At 43.1% G+C, this 21,890-nt stretch overlaps 1 protein-coding gene across 8 annotated transcripts in view; it reads right to left on the bottom strand.

The window, feature by feature from the left end:
* Positions 1–3,984: 3,984 nt before the first annotated feature.
* LOC118388803 (epidermal growth factor receptor substrate 15-like 1) overlaps positions 3,985–21,890 on the bottom strand; it is a 35,690-nt gene continuing 17,784 nt past the window's right edge. For 2 of the 8 annotated variants that reach the window (XM_052528960.1, XM_052528965.1), the window contains exons 23-25: positions 16,988–17,008; positions 10,121–10,329; positions 3,985–7,712 (exon numbers count right to left, since the gene is read on the bottom strand). In XM_052528960.1, the coding sequence (XP_052384920.1) occupies positions 7,566–7,712; positions 10,121–10,329; positions 16,988–17,008 (377 nt within the window). In that variant the 3' untranslated portion in view covers positions 3,985–7,565. Of the gene's footprint in view, positions 7,713–8,133; positions 8,151–10,120; positions 10,330–16,987; positions 17,009–17,678; positions 19,184–21,890 lie in introns of those variants that run through there. The other 6 variants (XM_052528968.1, XM_052528967.1, XM_052528970.1 and 3 more) reach the window with 6 other exon arrangements.

The raw sequence follows: 21,890 nt of genomic DNA, 5'->3' as shown, positions 1-21,890 counted from the left end.
CTGACAGCTGGTGCTTAAAGCTAGTGAGGGAGATAAGTGTTTCCAGTTTCAGAGATTTTTGTAGTTCATTCCAGTCATTGGCAGCAGAGAACTGGAAGTAGAGGCTGCCAAAGGAAGAATTGGTTTTGGAGGTGACCAGATATGAAGATATGGCAAATATGAGTGGCAATATCGTCCGATTGTCACGCCCTGGCCTTAGTTATCTTTGTTTTCTTTATTATTTTGGTTAGGCCAGGGTGTGATATGGGTGATTTATGTGTTTTGTCTTGTCTAGGGTTTTTTGTAGATTTATGGGGTTGTGTTCAGTTTAGGTGTCTAGGTAAGTCTATGGTTGCCTAGATTGGTTCTCAATCAGAGGCAGGTGTTTATTGTTGTTTCTGATTGGGAACCATATTTAGGCAGCCATATTCTTTGGGTATTTTGTGGGTGATTGTTTCCTGTCTTTGTGTTTTATGCACCAGTTAGGACTGTTACGGTTTTCACGTTTATTGTTTTGTAGTTTGTTCATGTTTGAGTTTTCTTATTAAAGAACCATAAACTATAACCACGCTGCGTTTTGGTCCGCCTCTCCTTCCCAGGAAGAAAGCAGTGACAAAATCACCCACCACAACAGGACCAAGCGGCGTGGTGACAGGCAGCGGCAGGAGGAGCAGCGATGTCAGGATTATTGGACTTGGGAGCAGAATCCGGACAATACGACTTGGGAAGAGATAGACAGGTGGGCGGTCGACCCAGGGAGAGAGTGCCGGAGCCCGCCTGGAATTCGCTGGAGCAGTGCGAGGAGGGTTATAGGAGAATGGAGTTGGAGAAACGAGCACGGCGGCGCGGTAGGAAGCCCGAGAGTCAGCCCCTAAAATGTATTGGGGGGGAGGGGAAGTATGGCGAAGCCAGGTAGGAGACCTGCACCAACTTCCTGTGCTTACTGGAGAGCGAGAGAGACCGGGCAGGCACCGTGTTATGCTGTGGAGCGCACGGTGTCCCCACTGCGGGTGCATAGCCCGGTGCGGTACATACCAGCTCCTCGTATCGGCCGGACTAGAGTGGGCATCGAGCCAAGTGCCATGAAACCGGCTCTACGCATCTGGTCTCCAGTGCGTCTCCTTGGGCCGGCGTACATGGCACCAGCCTTACGCATGGTGTCCCCGGTTCGCCTGCACAGCCAAGTGCGGGCTATTCCACCTCGCCGCACTGGCAAGGTGACCGGTAAGGTTGGGCAGGCTCGGTGCTCAAGAGCTCCAGTGCAACCTCCACGCACCATCCCTCCGGCGGCAGCCCCCCGCACCAGGCTTCCTGTGCGTGTCCAGAGCCCAGTATTCCCTGTTCCTCCTCCCCGCACTCGACCTGAGGTGCATGTCCTCGGCCCAGTACCACCAGCGCCGGCACCACGCACCAGGCCTTACAGTGCGCCTCGTCTGTCCAGAGTCTCCCGTCTGTCCAGAGCCGCCAGAGTCTCCCGTCTGTCCAGAGCCGCCAGAGTCTCCCGTCTGTCCAGAGCCGCCAGAGTCTCCCGTCTGTCCAGAGCCGCCAGAGTTTCCCGTCTGTCCAGAGCCGCCAGAGTCTCCCGTCTGTCCAGAGCCGCCAGAGTCTCCCGTCTGTCCAGAGCCGCCAGAGTCTCCCGTCTGTCCAGAGCCGCTAGAGTCTCCCGTCTGTCCAGAGCCGCCAGAGTCTCCCGTCTGTCCAGAGCCGCCAGAGTCTCCCGTCTGTCCAGAGCCGCCAGAGTCTCCCGTCTGTCATGAGCCGCCAGAGTCTCCCGTCTGTCATGAGCCGCCAGAGTCTTCCGTCTGTCATGAGCCGCCAGAGTCTCCCGTCTGTCCAGAGCCACCAGAGTCTCCCGTCTGTCATGAGCCGCCAGAGTCTCCCGTCTGTCATGAGCCGCCAGAGTCTCCCGTCTGTCATGAGCCGCCAGAGTCTCCCGTCTGTCATGAGCCGCCAGAGTCTCCCGTCTGTCATGAGCCGCCAGAGTCTCCCGTCTGTCATGAGCCGCCAGAGTCTCCCGTCTGTCATGAGCCGCCAGAGTCTCCCGTCTGTCATGAGCCGCCAGAGTCTCCCGTCTGTCATGGAGCCGCCAGAGCCGGCGGTCAGCATGGCGCCGCCAGAGCCACCAGTCAGCCGGGATCTTCCAGAGCCAGCCGCCGGTCAGCCAGGATCTTCCAGAGCCGCCGTTCAGCCAGGATCCGCCAGAGCCGCCGGTCAGCCAGGATCCGCCAGAGCCGCCGGTCAGCCAGGATCCGCCAGAGTCGCCAGTCAGCCAGGATCCGTCAGAGCCACCGGTCAGCCAGGATCTGCCAGAGCCGCCGGTCAGCCAGGATCCGCCAGAGCCGCCATTCAGCCAGGATCTGCCAGAGCCGTCAACCTGCCTGAGCTACCTCTTAGTCCTGAGCTACCCCTCAGTCCTGAGCTACCCCTCAGTCCAGGTGGGCCCTTTGTTAGAGTTACTAGGCCAAGGTCGGCGGCGAGGGTCGCCACTCAAAGGACGCTAAAAAAGCGGACAAAGACTATGGTGGAGTGGGGTCCACGTCCCGTGCCAAAGCCGCCACCGTGGACAGACGCCCACCCAAACCCTCCCCTATGGGTTTAGGTGTGCGGCCAGAAGTCCGCACCTTTGGGGGGGTACTGTCACGCCCTGGCATTAGTTATCTTTGTTTTCTTTATTATTTTGGTTAGGCCAGGGTGTGATATGGGTGATTTATGTGTTTTTCACTTGTCTAGGGGTTTTTGTAGATTAATGGGGTTGTGTTAAGTTTATGTGTCTAGGTAAGTCTATGGTTGCCTAGATTGGTTCTCAATCAGAGGCAGGTGTTTATTGTTGTTTCTGATTGGGAACCATATTTAGGCAGCCATATTCTTTGGGTATTTTGTGGGTGATTGTTTCCTGTCTTTGTGTTTTATGCACCAGTTAGGACTGTTACGGTTTTCACGTTTATTGTTTTGTAGTTTGTTCATGTTTGAGTTTTCTTATTAAAGAACCATGAACTATAACCACGCTGCGTTTTGGTCCGCCTCTCCTTCCCAGGAAGAAAGCCGTGACACCGATATTATCCTCATTAATTTTCCATCCAAGTTGTCAGACCCCGGTGGCTTGTCATTGTTGATAGAGAACAATCATTTGTTCACCTCTTCCACACTCACTTCATGGAATTCGAAATGACAATGCTTGTCTTTCATAATTTGGTCAGATAGACTTGGATGTGTAGTGTCTGCGTTTGTTGCTGGCATGTCATGCTTAAGTTTGCTAGTCTTACCAATGAAAAAATCATAGTAGTAGTTGGCAATATCAGTTGGTCTTGTGATGAATGAGCCATCTGATTCAATGAGTGATGGACCTGAGTTTGCCGTTTTACCAAAATGTAATTTAACATGCTACAAAGCTTTTTACTATTATTCTTTATGTCATTTATCTTTGTTTCATAGTGTAGTTTCTTCTTCTTTTTATTCAGTTTAGTCACATGAATTCTCAATTTACAATACGTTTGCCAATCGGTTGTGCAGCCAGACTTATTTGCCATTCCTATTGCCTCATCCCTCTCAACCATACAATTTTTCAATTCCTCATCAATCCACGGGGATCTAACCGTTTTTACAGTCATTTTCTTAATGGTTGTATGTTTTATAAGTAACTGGAATAAGCAATTTCATAAATGTGTCAAGTGCAGCATCTCTTTGCTCCTCATTACACACCATGGACCAACAAAGATTCAACAACATAGGAATCACTACACTTGCAGCACTGATGGAATCCTTAAGATTCATACTAAAGAAAAAACACAATTTCCACTGCCTGTATACTATGTATACCGGTTCAAATGAACACAAAGGAGATTTTAAACACAGCCTAGACAGACAGGGGTTTGTGCATTTGTATTAAGACTACGAATCATATGATATAATCTATAAAACATGTGAAATTAAATGTGATGTCCTAATATAAGTACAAAAGCCAAATCAATGGAATTAAGAGAAAAAAAAACACAAACCCGAGACCTATCAATTTAACTGAAATGTTTATTCTAGTAAACAATGACCATGTACAGGGGATTAGCATTTCAAATAAATCCAAGCGTTTGTATTTTTGCATATATCCTGTTTCAAGTTACACACATCTTTCCACTTCTCATGAAACAAATATAACAGACATAATATACAGTTTGTGTACATCTTATACAATGCAGAAAGACAGCTGGATTATTTCTTATTTTCATCTATAGAGGGACAGCCAAAGGCAGGCCAAATGGAAAAGGAATGCACCAAGCTTTAGAAGTCAGATCAGTTGTCAGAAAACCAGAAAACCAAAATAAAAGCCCTCTACAATCTGTTTGGCTTGTACAATAGTTATACAGGCCTCTGCATGTATCCCTATACACATGATCAAACTTGAACACCCGAACAACGAGAAAATAAGAAATAAAATCTATTGCACAATGGTGGTATCAAAGACAAAATACAGCATGAGTGGTAAGTACGTAGAGAACACTAGGTAGTGGATGAGAGAACACTTGGGCCCTGTTTCAATACTCTCAAAATGCATCCTTCCATCCTGCCTCCCTAATCTGACATGATTAGATGGGTGATTGGGATACATCATGGAACCCTTTCTTTCACCAATCCAATAGTGACAGATCAATGATAACTTCAAAGAATGGAGTAAGAAAGGATGGATGGATGTTTAAGGTATAAAAAGGGGCATGAAGTGACCAATGAACAGAGAGCTGTGGCCTGGTCTACGGCCAACCAAGCACACTCACTGTGGATTTCCCCTAACCCGAGGACACATTACAGGGGTTCTGACACAGAGCATTCTGGGTAAGGTTGGCATTCCAAGCTTCGGCGTCTGACCTGTGATTAAAACACCACAGGGCTGAATGCAGACGACCACAGGTTACCTCAGCTATAAACAGCAGCCCGATTAAAGGTCAGATCTGTACCAGAACAGGTTCTTCTCATAGAAAATTATTACACTGTTGTAACCACTACAGCAAAGAAGTTTGATATGTAAACATAAACAAATAAATATCAGGGAGAGATGGTTGCAATTTCCACCTAGTGGCAGTGTTAATGGTCCATACCGCAGAATTGTAACTTAAATCATGTCCTTCCCCAACCCAAAGGACAACGTAGCTTTAATAATACATTTTCACAACATATGGCTCAGGATAGGTCTTTTCACTCAGACTACTCCAATAGTAGGGGACAACAATGGCATTACATGGAAGCTTATTAAAGGTAATGGACACATGTACAGTAGGACACATATAGTTCAATACAACAGGAGAACATAAAACAAAGGGGAAATGAGTGCAACTGTCATTTTCATATGAGCTACTATTATCATCATCATCTCTATTCAGTTCAATTCAAAGCTTAAAGGGCAATTCTGCCACTTTTTAACCTCATATTCATTATGGCCAGCACCATACCATTGTCTACATATGTGAAAAGGACGCGTTTCTATGATCTGTGGTTAAAAAGATAAGAAGAAAGGTCCTAAAAAATGCTTCTCTGTAGTTAGGTTTACATCCAATTGGCAACCGATTTTAATGCGAATACTCAAAAATCTGCGCATTTTCCCACTAGGGGTGTGTTTCCACCAAACGGACTTGTTGTGGTCACATAAAATGTCATTTTTCGTTTTAAGTGTACTGAATAAAAATCTAAAGTTGAATGTGTTTCCATCGTATTTTCAACTCTTCCGATAGTTTTGTCACAAAAACTGTTGCGTTCAAGAGCACATTTTCCCACTCTGGCCTTGGCACGAGAGCTCTAGCCAACAGCTCGCAGATACAGTGTGGGTAGGCTAGTTGACATGATGACATTATTATGGACAACAGCGAGAATATTTTTTACTTGTCAAACGGCAGACAAGCATCGATCATCATGTCACCAGAATAAGACCCTCGATATTTATTGGAAAGGAGCATCGAGATCACCGTGGCGTGCACTTTCACCACCCTGCGAAGTTCATCGTGACTTATTTCATCTGTAGTGCCGTTTTTACACATGTAAACACTGGTATTGCGCTGTTGATAATGAAAATGAGATTGAGAAGTGGTGGAATTGCCCTTTGAGTTTGAAAGTGAAGTAAGAACCACAGGTTTAATGTGCTAGGTAGTACCATCAGCAAGAAAATCAAGTAAAAAGACAATGGCGGCTAAAATAAAATAAAAGTTGTAACAAACTATGACACACTGTAACGCAAACCGTTGAATATTCACATTATAGTTTACGTGACCTAATGAATTTGCATATCATTGATGGTTAGCCCGAAGAAAACCACAGGCCATTCCTTACTTTCTTCGACCTCTCTGCAGCGTGTGCTTGCAGGTTTATCCATTTTTGCAGTTCTTACAACTAGAATTGTAATTAACAATATTGTTTCAGTCCTTTAACAAATACTACATCAAATAATAAAATAACACTTACCACATAATTAAATTAAATTAAAATCGTACAAATCTGCAATTAAACCCTCTATAATAAAACATAGTAAAACTTTAAAGAATTTCCCTCATCTAGTCTTTTTTTGTGGTTGTTTATCACAGCCTTTGTAAATCACAGCCTTTTGAACTTACTTAAACTGTCAGAAGAGGCACAACTAAGTATCCATTTCTTCTCCCTATGTTCGCTGAAGAAGCACTGAAATATTGTAAAAAACAATGCATCTACTATCTCACACTCTGCGAGAAAGAAAATATATCTGTACAATTTGTTCTGGTCCTAGCAGACCTCTCTCTCACACAACACTTGCAGTAACCAGTCAGGGAAGCCTCCAGCACTCCTCCCATGGCTCACCACATTCACATAATAAACCAATACTAAAATAATGTCTCGATCTTCAAAAGCATCCCGCCATAACCTTTAGCTATTCCCTTCTTCACATCTGTCAGGGCTCTAGTCGGTCAAGTGAGGGGATCCATGCTCCCTCACCAGACAGACACATATTCTGCTCATCTTTACATGTTAAGCCAGCCTCTATAGTGCATTTAAACAGCACATCACCTCCTTCACAAACCATGGGCCATCATCCGTTCCCCTCCACACCTATCAATTAAAAAGAGTAAGAGAGATTGTGATTGCTGGCTCCCACCCTCCACTCCAACCTCCCACCGTAAAGTAACATCCAGTTCCGTTTCCACATAGGGTCCAGGCCGACCCCAAAAGTTCTGTTTTGCTATTGTTTTGCTTTGAGAGTTTGTCGGTCTGAGGAATGTGTATCTGTGTGTGCGTATCAGGTGGCGTGGGTGTATGTGTGTTGTAGCGGTGGTCTGTGTCTGCATGCGTATGTCTGTGTGTGTGGTTGAGGAAGCGGTCATGTCTTGGGCACATCGGCCCTGAGGGAAATGGCCAGCTATGTGTGATTCACAGTGTGTGGGGTACGGTTTGTGAGTTGTATACAAATGTGTTATGCGTGTGTGTGTGTGTGTGTGTGTGTGTGTGTGTGTGTGTGTGTGTGTGTGTGTGTGTGTGTGTGAGTGTCTGAACTAGTAACGCTAGTAAGAGTTTGTCTATGTGTGCGTTTGTCTATTTGTGTATATCTCTATGTATGTGTGTCTGTGTGTGTCCAGTCCAGGTCACCCGTGGGACATCTCGGCCTTGCTGAGAGCGATGGCCAGCTCTAAGTCCTCTTGCTCCTGCTGCCGGAGCCTCTTCAGCCGCTCCCGCTCCGCTCGCTCACTCTCTCGCTTCGCCCACTCCAGTTGCTGGGCCTCATTTCCAAACTGCAGAGAGAAGAGGAGAAGAGGCATTTCATCCGTCACACCATGTCCAAAACACACATTAGGAGGTGTTTTGTTAGAGTATTAGATTTCAATTAACCTTATCCTGTACATTAAGAGTAAACTTCCATTTCTGCCCGGCTACCGTAAGAGGACATAGATGACTGTAGTTTACAATTATAACTAAATCATTTACATTCACAAAAGCATCAACACACACACAAAATATACCCACTACACAGACAATCTAACTGCCCCTATCCCTATCGGTACTTTAATGTTCAATTTATGTATGTTCTGCTGTTGAAGGAAAGGTGCTTCTTCATTGTTAAACCTGAGTGGTTGTGCTCCGAGCCTAAAGTACGTGAGCGAAATACAAAAACAAAGCACTTTTCAATTTGACCGCGTTATTAAACATTCTTACCTTAACTTTTTCTGGCCCTGCGAGAGAAAAATGAATTACAAAACACCAAACAAACAATTCACTAATCGTGTATCACACCATCCATTTTACACCGAGCACATTACGAAACAGCATCACCACAAGATACAACTAACTATGAGAAGGCGACATGGAGGACCGTTTCAGTTCGTTTCCCAAATGAAAATGAATGAGCAACTAAAAGCATATTTGAACAACATGCAAAGACGACATGTAGAGAGAAAATGGGAAGGACAGAAATGACCATTTTTGATTCTCTGTTAAAGTGATAGTATGAGATCTAACCTAAGTCAAGTATAGCTAGGAACTCTCCCATGCATATCAGAACGCACACACATTCTAAGATACTGATTTGCCATCCTTAGATCTGATTCAAATGTCAGGGTCAAATGAGGCCATTCAATTCTTGGAATCATGCTGACCAAAATAAACATGGAACAGAGTCCATTGAGGCATTTAATAGCTATATTTGTTTCCTTGAAATATGTATAATTCAATTCAGGGTCCAAGTTCATCTGATATTTTTCTAGATAATATCCTCAATGTGGAACATAATACCTCTTTAGTTTAAATAAAGTATGAGCAGTGGACTCTGTTAAAATAGATTTGGCAACTTTGGGAGTAGTTTGGTACAAGTCAGAGATGGTAAAGCAGGATCTATGCTACCAATGTCATGCGGCAGACCAACACTAAACAGATTGAGCAAACTAAGCCTAAAGAAAAGACAAAACACTGATACACACTAATACTCTATCTAAACACTAGTAGGACATACATGACTGAAACACAACATAGACCTGAAGGGTAAGAACTCAGGACTGAGAGCTGAGTAGTGATACTACTGCTTCCCGTGTCAACAGATCCCACAGCCAGACCAGTGGCTTGGAGCTGTCAGTCACTAAACCACACAGGATGGGCTCCCCTTTACGGCCTAGCCTGGCCTTGGGTATGCACAGATTGAGTGACTGGCTGACCGCCTTACTGAGTGACTGACTGTCTGACTGACTGATGCCGGGAGCTGAGATGGAAAAGGTCAATATTCAGATAAGAAGATCCTGAATACATCCTGGATTATAGCTACACTGTGTGAGACACCCATTGGTTGGTTTAGACAGACAGCCCAGGCCATAGCACCGCACTGGCTGGATTATTCAACCCTAACCTTAAAGTGCCGACTGGCTAGTTGAATAATACTTCACACTGCCAGAATCCACTTTTTGGACTGCTAGAAGTGATGGAAATAATTACTTCTCATTTGTGCTTGTTTTGGGAAGCCTCTAGCATTCTACACAACAACAACCCACATGGCAAAATATAGATATAGATTTATTTTTTTTATGTTCCAATCGCGGCGTACACATTAAACCACAAAAAGGGCCGACACCCTTTCCTGCACGAGCACCGGGGACCACTTCTGCAATGCAGCTCTGCACTTTACTGCACAATACCGAATGCATTGTAGGTGGTGTGCAACCAACTACAAAGCATAGGTTGAGAACCCCCCCCAACCAAAATCATAGCACAGTATAGATAAGTGAGTCTTGTGGAACCTTTGACAGGCTTACACTCAGAAAACAGCTAGATGGCAAAAATGTGTAGGAGTTCAGTCATCCTCTTAGATATTGGATCACACAATTAATTAAAGTGATGATCAGATGATCATGAACAGCAGTTATTGCTAGTGATTATGCCATAGTCAACAGTTAGCCTACATGGTGGTTAATTTGCCATGGGTCTGAGCGGGAAGATGCCTGGCTCTGGTCTTTGTGTGGAGTGATGGTGGGTCATTGATTAACATAGATGTCTGCACAGTGAAGGGAGGCCAGGACACAGAAAGATGAGTTGATAAACAGCCAGGGCCTCCGCTCTAGATCCTTCAGTTAACATTGTGGGAACTTAAGCAGAGGTATTGGCTAGGTATATAAAGACTGGTCTGGACAGAGACAGAGTATCACTGAGCTCAACTTACAGAACTGAAGTCTGCAAAACCCAAGGAACAGTCTTTAGAGGCTTTACTTGAGGCAGATGGAGCAAAAGGATCTTTGCCACTAAACGGGTCTCCGACCCCTTTTTTACTCTGAAAGGGGTCGATGCCGTCACTGCCAAACGGCTGGAAGGGGTCGCAGGGCTTGGTCGAGTCGCCCGATCCTCCAGGCATGTTGACGGGGGTGCTTTTACCTAAGGACATTAAGACAGTAAGGACAGTCATTTCCCCTGCAGAAGAGACCACAGTGTGTGTGGTCATGAAGTCAACTACAATTATTAGGTGATGGTTTGATCACTTTCACCACGGAAATTTGACGTTTTTCCTTATCAACGTTTGCTCGCAACAGCCTTCCAGCCCCCACAAATGCTGCCCCCCGTCCCCCCACTTCTCGTCTCACGAGAAATAGATCATTCTATTATGAAAAGCTTTGAAAACCACAGCAGTTTCAGCTACACTCGTGGTGCACCAAAACCACACGCAGCTCAACTTAAACAAAATAGAGAGCACACAAACAATACAGATACAAAAGTGTGCTGAAACAACATGCCAGCATGGTATGAATTAAACACGCATTTAATGACATGGACCAATATACTGCATAAAGCCCATATCAAAAAAATGGCTAGAGCTATTTTCTCTTTTATGTTGGGTTTTATGGTGAGCAGATGGGTAGAGTTCATGCCCACTTAACCAACACAGGATTCAGTTCACAAGTTCATCAGATCTCTCCTCAGTGGGTGATTTTAGAGTTTTTGTCAGGCCGAGATGCTACATGCCTAGGGCCAGGAGTTTTTAATGACCACATGACCTGCCCAAGAACAACTAACTATGGGCCAGAGTTATACCTGTTTGTTAGGAAAAACTCCTGGCCTTAGTTATGCCAACTCATTGTATTCTCTATCTTAATTTCCACATCGCTTAAATACCTAAATTATTTAACTGAACCGTGACTACTCTAAAATAAGCCCATGTTAACATGGTAGAGATGTTTCCAAGCTGTTTCTCTGTAGGCCAGACATTGCTGGCAGAGTCTGTGGGCCGTGGGAATGTAGTACTTACTGGTTGTTGTTGCTTCTGAAGGTGTTAACCACGTTGTCAATCGAGCTGTTATTTATACCAGGCCTGCCAAGGTTAGCAGTTCACAGGCCCACTGAACAGCCAGGCAATCAGTTTCTCTCTTTCAGTAAATGGCACATACTCTGCACCACAAACCGTCAGCTCCACCCTGCTCCAAAATACCAGCACATTATCAATGCTGTCTATCAATGTGATGCACAAGGCACATCTCAGAGCCCCACAAATAACAATTATTATATTATTCTCACAACATATATCGTATGTCCTATTCATGATTGACTGTATCTCGCAGCACAAATTTAAAGTATTGCCATGTAATGAATTCAGAAACTACCTAGAAAAACGAGAGATATCTACATCAAACTATCATTCTATGTTATGACCTTTCACTTGCAAATTCTGCTCAACACCTCTAATTTGGATACATAAACCCAGGTGTGAAAGCAGTTTAGATATGGCATTGGCCAGGGCACAGAGTGTGACCAGAGTCGGGCAAGAGGTCGCCAGAGAAGCCACACTGCTCACCCGAGTGTGTGCACACAGTGGAAACAGAGGAAGTGGGGAAGGGTGGAGCTGAGAACATCGGGCGATCTGGTGTCAGCATGGCCAACCACAGATCATCTGTGTATTCCTGGGGCATGTTGCTCTGTGTTCTCACTGCAGCCTGGCATCAGGGTTGAGCTCTCAAGCAACAGTCATACAGTCATACAGTCCTACTCATCTAACACTAATCTCAGGCAAGGATTTTACAGATAGGGGATGATTAGCGACAATTCATTATTATTATATATATTTTTTAAAATCTAATGGATCAAAGTTGCGACTACTATGCTATAATGTGTACAGTGTACCTAGGCTACAGTGAAATTACACTGCATCTAGCATACATGGTTTAACCATAAAGCAGGGCACCCTTAATAATAATAGGTGGTGAAATCTTGATTAGCGTGGCCCATTCGACTTCCTTTGTGAGGTTTAAATGGTGAAATAAGACTTTCACTCAGTAACTTTATGGCTAAAAAGCACATTGAGTCGCTTCTATGTGGAGCAGAGTTACCGCATAGGCAACTGCAAAACTGTTCTGTTGATTCAATCTTCAAAAGGAGAATGAAAAGGACACTTGTTTGGCAGAGATGATGAACGTATCTGTACCCATGAAGTGCTTTTCCTGTTTACAACCTAGTAGAGCTCACGGGGGAGAAAAAAATGGGGTTTTCAGGCCAGTCAAAAACAATGTTTCTGAGCTGCAGCGAGCATTGCTGTTTGATCTATGACGAGCATATTCTACTTTTATCATGCAGAGGTAAGAAGGCAACACCAGCTGAGTTGAGGCCTCAAAGATTATACAGGTCCCTTACAACAGCTTCTAGTGAACTATGTTCTAACAGCCAGAAGATACAGTATTCAGACCCCTTTATCCACATTTTGTTACGTTACAGCCTTATTATAAACTGGATTAAATACAACGTTTTCGTCATCAATCTAGACACAATAACCCATAATGACAAGGCAACAACAGGTTTTTAGAAATGTTTGCAAATGTATTACAAAATAAAAACTGAAATACCTTATTTACATAATTATTCAGACCCTTTGCTATGAGACTTGAAATTCAGCTCAGGTGTATCCTGTTTCCATCAATCATCCTTGAGATGTTTCTAAAACTTGATTGGAGTCCACCTGTGGTAAATTCAATTGATTGAACATGATTTGAAAAGGCACACAACTGTCTATATAAGGTCCCACAGTTGACAGTGCATGTCAGCGCAAAAACCAAGCAATAAAGTCGAAGGAATTGTCCGTAGAGCTCCGAGACAGGATTGTGTCGAGGCACAGATCTGGGGAAGGGTACCAAAAACCTTCTGCAGCATTGAAGGTCCCCAAGAACACAGTAGCCTCCATCATTCTTAAATGGAAGAAGTTTGGAACTACCAAGACTCTTCCTAGAGCTGGCCGCCCAAGAACCCGATGGTCACTCTGACAGAGCTCCAGAGTTTCTGTGTGGAGATGGGAGAACCTTCCAGAAGGACAACCATCTCCGCAGCACTCCACCAATCAGGCCTTCATGGTAGAGCGGCCAGGCGGAAGCCACTCCTCAGTAACAGGCACATGACAGCCCGCTTGGAGTTTGCCAAAAAGCACCTGAAGGACTCTCAGACCATGCAAAGCAAGATTCTCTGGTCTGATGAAACCAAGATGGGATGTTTTTTAGCGGCAGGGACTGGGAGACTAGTCAAGATTGAGGGAAAGATGAACGGAGCAGAAAGTACAGAGAGATCCTTGAGGAAAACCTGATCCAGAGCGCACAGGACCTCGGACTGGCGCGAAGGTTCACCTTCCAACAGGACAACGACCCTAAGCACACAGCAAAGACAACATGGGAGTAGCTTAGGGACATAGTCTCGGAATGTCCTTGAGTGGGCCAGCCAGAGCCCAGACATGAACCCGATCTAACATCTCTGGAGAGACCTGAAAATAGCTGTGCAGCGATGCTCCCCATCCAACCTGACAGAGTTTGAGAGGATCCGCAGAGAAGAATGAGATTAACTCCCCAATAACAGGTGCGTCAAGCTTGTAGCGTTATACCCAAGAAGACTCAAGGCTATAATCGCTGCCAAAGGTGCTTCAACAAAGTACTGAGTAAAGGGTCTGAATGCTTATGTAAATGTAATATACTTGTTTTTGCATTGTCATTATGGGGTACTGTGTTTAGACTAGAGGTTGACCAGTTAATCGGAATGGCTGATTAATTAGGGCCGATTTCAAGTTTTCATAACAATCGGAAATCGGTGTTTTTGGACACCATTTTTTTACACCTTTATTTAACTAAGCAAGTCAGTTACGAACACATTCTTATTTTCAATGAAGGCCTAGGAACGGTGGGTTAACCTGTTGAGTGCAGGGGGCAGTATTTTGATGTTTGGATGAAAAACGTACCCAAATGTAACTGCCTATTTCTCAGGCCCAGAGGCTAGAATATGCATATAATTGTCAGATTATGATAGAAAACACTCTAAAGTTTCCAAAACTGTCAAAATATTGTCTGTGAGTATAACAGAACTGATATTGTAGGCAATTTCATGAGGAAAATCCAACTAGGAAGTGCCTCTTATTTTGAAACCTCCCTGTTCCATTGCATGCCTTCCCTCCATTTAAAGGGATATCAACCAGATTCCTTTCCCTATTGCTTCTACATGGTGTGAACAGTCTTTAGACATAGTTTCAGCTTTATATTCTGAAAAATGAGCGAGAACGATCACATCGCGTCAGTGGGTGACTGGGTGCCAGCAGAGTTTTGCATGCGCCAACAGCTTGGAGCAGACATGTTCTCTCTGTCTCCTATTGAAAAAGCTATGGTCCGGTTGAAATATTATCAATTATTTATTGTAAAAACAACCTGAGGATTGATTATAAAAAACGTTTGACATGTTTCTACGAACTTTACGGATACTATTTGGAATTTTCGTCTGCCCCGTCGTGACCGCTCGAGCCTGTGGATTACTGAACATAACGCGCCAACCAAATGGAGGTATTTTGGATATAAAAATAATTTTATGGAACAAAAGGAACATTTATTGTGTAACTGGGAGTCTCGTGAGCGCAAACATCCGAAGATCATCAAAGGTAAGCAATTTATTTTATTGCTTTTCTGACTTTCGTGACCAATCTACTTTGCTGCTAGCTGTTTGTAATGTTTTGTCTGATGAGAGAGATGTCCTTACATAAACGCTTGGTTTGCTTTCACCGTAAAGCTTTTTTGAAATCTGACACGCCAGGTGGATTAACAACAATCTTGGCTGTGTTTTGCTATATTGCACTTGTGATTTCATGAAAATGTAATATTGTTAGTAATTTAATTTGAATTTGGCGCTCTGCAACTCAGCGGATGTTGACGAAAATTATTCCGCTAACGGGATGGGTGCGCCAAGAAGTTAACTGCCTTGTTCAGGGGCAGAACGACAGATTTTTACATTGTCAGCTTGGGGATTTGTTTTTGCAACATTTTGGTTACTAGTCTAACCACCTGTCTTACATTGCACTACACGAGGAGCCTGCATGGCAGGCTGACTACCTGTTACGTGAGGGCAGCAAGAAGCCAAGGTAAGTTGCTAGCTAGCATTAAACTTATCTTATAAAAAACAATCAATCTTAAAATAATCGCTAGTTAATTACACATGGTTGATATTACTAGTTTATCTAGCGTGTCCTGTGTTGCATATATCGATGCGGTGCCTGTTAATTTCTCATCGAATCACAGCCTACTTCGCCAAACGGGTGATGATTTAGCACTGTCGTTGCACCAAACCTAACCATAAACATCAATGCCTTTCTTTAAAATCAATACACAAGTATATATTTTTAAACCTGCATATTTAGTTAATATTGCCTGTTAACATGAATTTCTTATAATTAGGGAAATTGTGTCACTTCTCTTGCGTTCCGTGCAAGCAGTCAGGGTATTTGCAGCAGTTTGGGCCACCTGGCTCGTTGCGAACTATATGAAGTCCATTTATTCCTAACAAAGGCCGTAATTAATTTGCCAGAATTCTACATAATTATTACATAACATTGAAGGTTGTACAATCTAACAGCAATATTTAGACGTAGGGATGCCACCCATTAGATAAAATACGGAACGGTTTCACTGAAAGAATAAACGTTTTGTTTTCGAAATGATAATTTCCGGATTCGACCATATCAATGACCAAAGGCTCATATTTCTGTGTGTTATTATGCTATAATTAAGTCTATGATTTGATATTTGATAGAGCAATCTGACTGCGCGATGGTAGGCAGCAGCAGGCTCGTAAGCATTCATTCAAACAGCACTTTAGTGAATTTGCCAGCAGCTCTTCGCAATGCTTCAAGCATTGAGCTGTTTATGACTTCAAGCCTATGAACTCCCGAAATTAGGCTGGTGTAACCGATGTGTAATGGCTAGCAAGTTAGCGGGGTGCACGCTAATAGCGTTTCAATCGGTGATGTCACTCGCTCTGAGACTTGGAGTAGTTGTTCCCCTTGCCCTGCAAGGGCCGCGGCTTTTGTGGAGCGATGGGTAACGATGCTTCGAGGGTGGCTGTTGTTGATGTGTTCCTGGTTCGAGCCCAGGTAGAGGCGAGGAGAGGGACGGAAGCTATACTGTTACACTGGCAATACAAAAGTGCCTATAAGAACATCCAATGGTCAAAGGTATATGAAATACAAGTGGTATGGAGAGAAATTGTCCTATAATTCCTATAATAACTACAACCTAAAACTTCTTACTTGGGAATATTGAAAACTCATGTTAAAAGGAACCACCAGCTTTCATATGTTCTCATGTTCTGAGCAAGGAACTTAAACACATTTTTTTTACATGGCACATATTGCACTTTTACTTTCTTCTCCAACACTTTGCTTTTGCATTATTTAAACCAAATTGAACATGTTTCCTTATTTATTTGAGGCTAAATTGATTTAATTGATGTATTATATTAAGGTAATAGAAAAGTGTTCCTTCAGTATTGTTGTAATTGTCATTATTACAAAAGTATTATTTTTGTTTTTTAAATCGGCCGATTAATCGGTATATGAATTCTTTGTACTCCAATAACCGGTTTCGGCGTTGAAAAATCATAATCGGTCGACCTCTAGTGTAGACTGATGAGGGGAAAAACTATTTCATCCGTTTTAGAATAAGGCTGTAACGAAACAAATGTGGAAAAAGTCAAGGGGCCTGAAAACTTTCCGAATGCACTGTATGTGATGATAAGCCATGCCATGCATACTCACAACGTTCTTCTGTGTGTTTTACTAGAAGAACAAAACAAAAGAGGGGAACACTTACAGTGAGGAGACAAAGACCACAGAGGGGGAAAGACAAAGGGATAGTAAACCATTACAATTCTATAACACAGATGTCGGATCATAATTTGATCACTCATTTGTTGCTGAGAATTTTGCTGCACATCAGGAAATACAAACTTGTAGTGTATTTGAGTTAAAAAATTATTCTAACGTTTGTAATTCCTACTTAGAAATTTCAGACTTGATTTGCCCTAACGGAAAATGTATCAACCCCTACAAAAATGTCAATTAAAGGGGAATGGAAACACTTCTGGAAGTTAAGCTGAGCAAAGTGATGTCTTCAATCCACTAATAACAAACATGATTGTAACATAGAAACATCTCTATTTTAAAGAAATTTGATCTGAACAATGTTTATTAGAGGTATGGGTAGCTCCATCTTGAATTGCCATAGTAACGACCATTACTAGAAGTGAGCAAATTGAGTTTTGTCATGGAGACTGAAAGTGAATGCTGCCACCGGGAGGCCAAAACGAGGCAAGGTAACTAGCTAGCCTACTTGATTTAGCTCTTCTCTTGTCTTTTTGATGTAAATGTTTTCATTGATAACTGTACAAAATAAAATAGAATAGCATTTATCATTTGGTATGAGCTAGACCTAGCTAAAACAAACTGGCTAGGGATTAGAATTAGCTAGCCAGCCAGGCAGAAGAGAGGGCTGCTGCAGGAGCTAGGATCCCCATATACAGTAGCTAGGTAGCTTCAGTAACTACATAGCTAGGTATCTTTGATATATTATGAGTCTTTATATCTGTGATAGCTATGATTCCTAAAAATAGAAAGCCTTCTGGCTGTTGATTGCAAGAATGAATGTACCTAAGCCTGAAGCCTAACCCCATAGCTAGCTTTAATAACTTTTGAAAGCTCAGACTGGGAGTGGGCTTGGTAAATTATCCGGGTTCTTTGCTACTTACAGGCATACATTATAATATTATTTCAGTTATTTGACATTTTCTCAAATGTGAGTGGAAACCTTTGGATAATAAGATATTACTTTGTCACCTTGCAAGCCGATTGATAACTTGTACAATTCCCTTCCAGTCATGACACCCTTTTTTATTTGCAGAAGGTTCATCGCTACTTGGGGAAGACAAGGACAAAGAGGATGACATTGAAATGGAGGAGCCAGGGGAAGTTGGAGCCACCACGTGAAGCTGCTGCCTCTCCACCCAGCGTTTTGACTGGACGGTAACTGTCAATTATGTATTACTGTTATGTACTAATAGGCCTATAAATGAGATATTTTAAATACTCTCCCCCTCTCTGTCTCTGTTTGCAGGACACTGTGGTGGACTGTCAGTGCTCAGACCTTTTTGAGAAGATTGTCACCTGTGCACCAGGCAGTCAATAGCTGCCACCACGGTGGCTACAAACACGGGAAATCACACCATCATCCTCACATGACACATAAACTCAGCAAAAAACAGAAGTGTCCTCTCATTATCAACTGCGTTTATTTCCAACAAACTTAATTAACATGTGTAAATATTTGTATGAACATAACAAGATTCAACACCTGAGACAAAAACTGAACGAGTTCCACAGACATGTGACTAACAGAAATTGAATAATGTGTCCCTGTACAAAGAGGGGGACAAAATCAAAAGTAACAGTCAGTATCTGGTGTGGCCACCAGCTGCATAAAGTATTGCAGTGCATCTCCTCCTCGTGGACTGCACCACATTTGCCAGTTCTTGCTGTGAGATGTTACCCCACACTTCCACCAAGGCAAATGCAAATTCCCGGACATTTCTGAGGGGAATGGCCCTAACCCTCAGACCCAACAGGTCCCAAACGTGCTCAATTTGATTGAGGTCTGAGCTCTTCGCTGGCCATGGCAGAAAACTGAAATTCCTGTCTTGCAGGAAATCATGCACAGGACCAGCAGTATGGCTGATGGCATTGTCATGCTGGAGGGTCATGTCGGGATGAGGCTGCAGGAAGGGTACCACATGAGGGAGGAGATTGCCTGCAATGACGACAAGCTCAGTCCGATGATGCTGTGACACAACACCCCAGACCATGACGGACCCTCCACCTTCAAATCGATCCCGCTCCAGAGTACAGGCCTCGGTGTAATGCTCATTCCTTCGACGATAAACACGAATCTGACCATCACCCCTGGTGAAACAAAACCGTGACTAGTCAGTGAAGAGCACTTTTTGCCAGTCCTGTCTGGTCCAGCAACGGTGGATTTGTCCAAAAATGGTTGACAGACAGATTTCGCTTATAATTCACAGTATCACAATTCCAGTGGGTAACTTGACTGTGCATTTAAACAGCTTGGAAAATTACATAAAATTATGTCATGGCTTTAGAAGCTTCTGATAGGCTAATTGACATCATTTGAGTCAATTGGAGGTGTGTACCTGTGGATGTATTTCAAGGTTCTCCTTAAAACTCAGTGCCTCTTTGCTTGACATCATAGGAAAATCAAAAGAAATCAGCAAAGACCTCCATTTTTTTTGTAGATCTCCACACGTCTGGTTCATCCTTGGGAGCAATTTCCAAACGCCTGAAGGTACCACTTTCATCTGTACAAACAATAGTATGCAAGTATAAACACCATGGGACCACACAGCCGTCATACCGCTCAGGAAGGAGACTCGTTCTGTCTCCTAGAGATGAATGTACTTTGGTGCGAAAAGTGCAAATCAATCCCAGACAACAGCAAAGGACCCTGTGAAGATTCTGGAGGAAAATTATCTAAATCCACAGTAAAACGAGTCGTATATTGACATAACCTGAAAGGCCGCTCAGCAAGGAAGAAGCCACTGCTCCAAAACCACCATAAAAAAGCCAGACTATGGTTCGCAACTGCACATGGGGACAAAGATCATACTTTTTGGAGAAATGTCCTCTGATCTGATGAAAAAAAAATAGAACTGTTTGGCCATTAATGACCATTGTTATGTATGGAGTAAAAAGGGGAGCCTTGCAAGCCGAAGAACACCATCCCAACCGTGAAGCACGGGAGTGGCAGCATCATGTTGTGGGGGTGCTTTGCTGCAGGAGGGACTGGTGCACGTCACAAAATAGATGGCATCACAAGGAAGGACAATTATGTGGATATATAGAAGCAACATCTCAAGACATCAATCAGGGAGTTAAAACTTGGTCGCAATGGGTCTTCCAAATGGACAATGACCCCAAGCATACTTCCAAAGTTGTGGCAAAATGGCTTAAGGACAACAAAGTCAAGGTATTGGAATTGCCATCACAAAGCCCTGGCCTCAACCCTATAGAACATTTGTTGGCAGAACTGAAAAAGTGTGTGTGAGCAAGGAGGCCTACAAACCTGACTCAGTTACACCAGCTCTGTCAGGAAGAATGGGCCAAAATTCATCCAACTTATTGTGGGAAGCTTGGCGAAGGCTACCCGAAACATTTGATCCAAGTTAAACAATTTAAAGGCAATGCTACCAAATACTAATTGAGTGTTGTAAACTTCTGACCTACTGGGAATGTGATTTATTGATATTATATAACTTCTGCATGTCTTTCCTTAACAAATGTAAGACTAAATGCTATTTGTAATATGTTTTTGTGCATATATGTGTTTAATATACTATCCAGATGAGAACGTGTCCGATCACAGAACATTCCATAGAATTCTAGAAAAATACTTCCGGTGACTAAAATGGCTGTAACTCATTCACAGTAAAAGGTTTTACTATTTTGATCTCAGATGATCAATCCTTATAAAATAAGGAAAACTCAATATGCTCTAAGTTGTTTTCAATCTTCATTAGGAAGTTGTGTAAATGGCAGTTGTTTGAGAAAAATGTCACGTTTACACCCACCACCCCCCCCACTCCGGCGCTCAACATCGCCAGCTGTCTCAACATTACGCACACCTGCCACCATCATTACGTGCACCTGTGCCTCATGACACGCACCTGGACTCCATCACCTTCCTGATTACCTCCCCTGTATCTGTCACTCTCCTTGGTTCTTTCCTCAGGCGTTATTGACTCTGTTCCTGTTTATATGTTTCATGTCTGTACACTATTCGTGTTTAAATTTACTCCCTGAACTTGCTTCCCGATTCTTAGCATACACGTGACAAAAAAAACAAACATTTATGATACACATCTTCACAGGTGTTTTTTCTTGACTTATTACGATTTGATTGATTGATGTGGTTCTATCGAATGAGATATCATTTGAAAGGGCCATTTCTTATCTTTCAAAATATGTACCATGTTTTCATACATGTATATGGTTTGAAACCTGCAAAGTATGCTCATTAATGTGTGCAGAGGCATTCGTCTCAGTAAATTCAGAAATTCTAAAACTCTCCCACCGATGATGCAACAATGCCAATATGGCGAGTTACAGTTAGCTGTTGTTCTAAAGCCTAGTGTTTCCATTCCCTTTCATTATAATTCACATAATATTATTTAAAAAAAAATTTGGTGCAGGATTATTATTCTGATGTAGCAAACTGGCTCAAATTAAAATACTACATCTGTAAAATGAAATGGACCTATATTGCAAAGAGTAATGCTGCTACAATAATTCATGTAAAATAGTCAATTAATTTATATGATGACATGGCACAGTGAAAGTGGTAGCTGAATCACCCAGTGGTGCAGGGTGTTGTATTATTCATAGTGAAACCTAGGTTGGTGGCATTATATGTCCTTGGTTAACCCACTACCTCCCCCTCATTAAAAAAAAATGTCTCCTTTCCCTCTCTCTGATTCTCGTTCTCTGTCTCTCTGTGGCACAACAATTCTCTTCGTCTCTCTCTCTCTCTTTCTTGTACAATCACTCTCCATCTCTATTCTCCCACTTACTCCCCCCCTCTCCCACTTCTCCCTGT

Source organism: Oncorhynchus keta, chromosome 1 (genome assembly GCF_023373465.1).
Source record: "Oncorhynchus keta strain PuntledgeMale-10-30-2019 chromosome 1, Oket_V2, whole genome shotgun sequence".
NCBI lineage: Eukaryota > Metazoa > Chordata > Actinopteri > Salmoniformes > Salmonidae > Oncorhynchus > Oncorhynchus keta.
The sequence above is the reverse complement of the archived record's forward strand: the minus strand, read 5'-3'. Positions and strand labels throughout refer to the sequence as shown.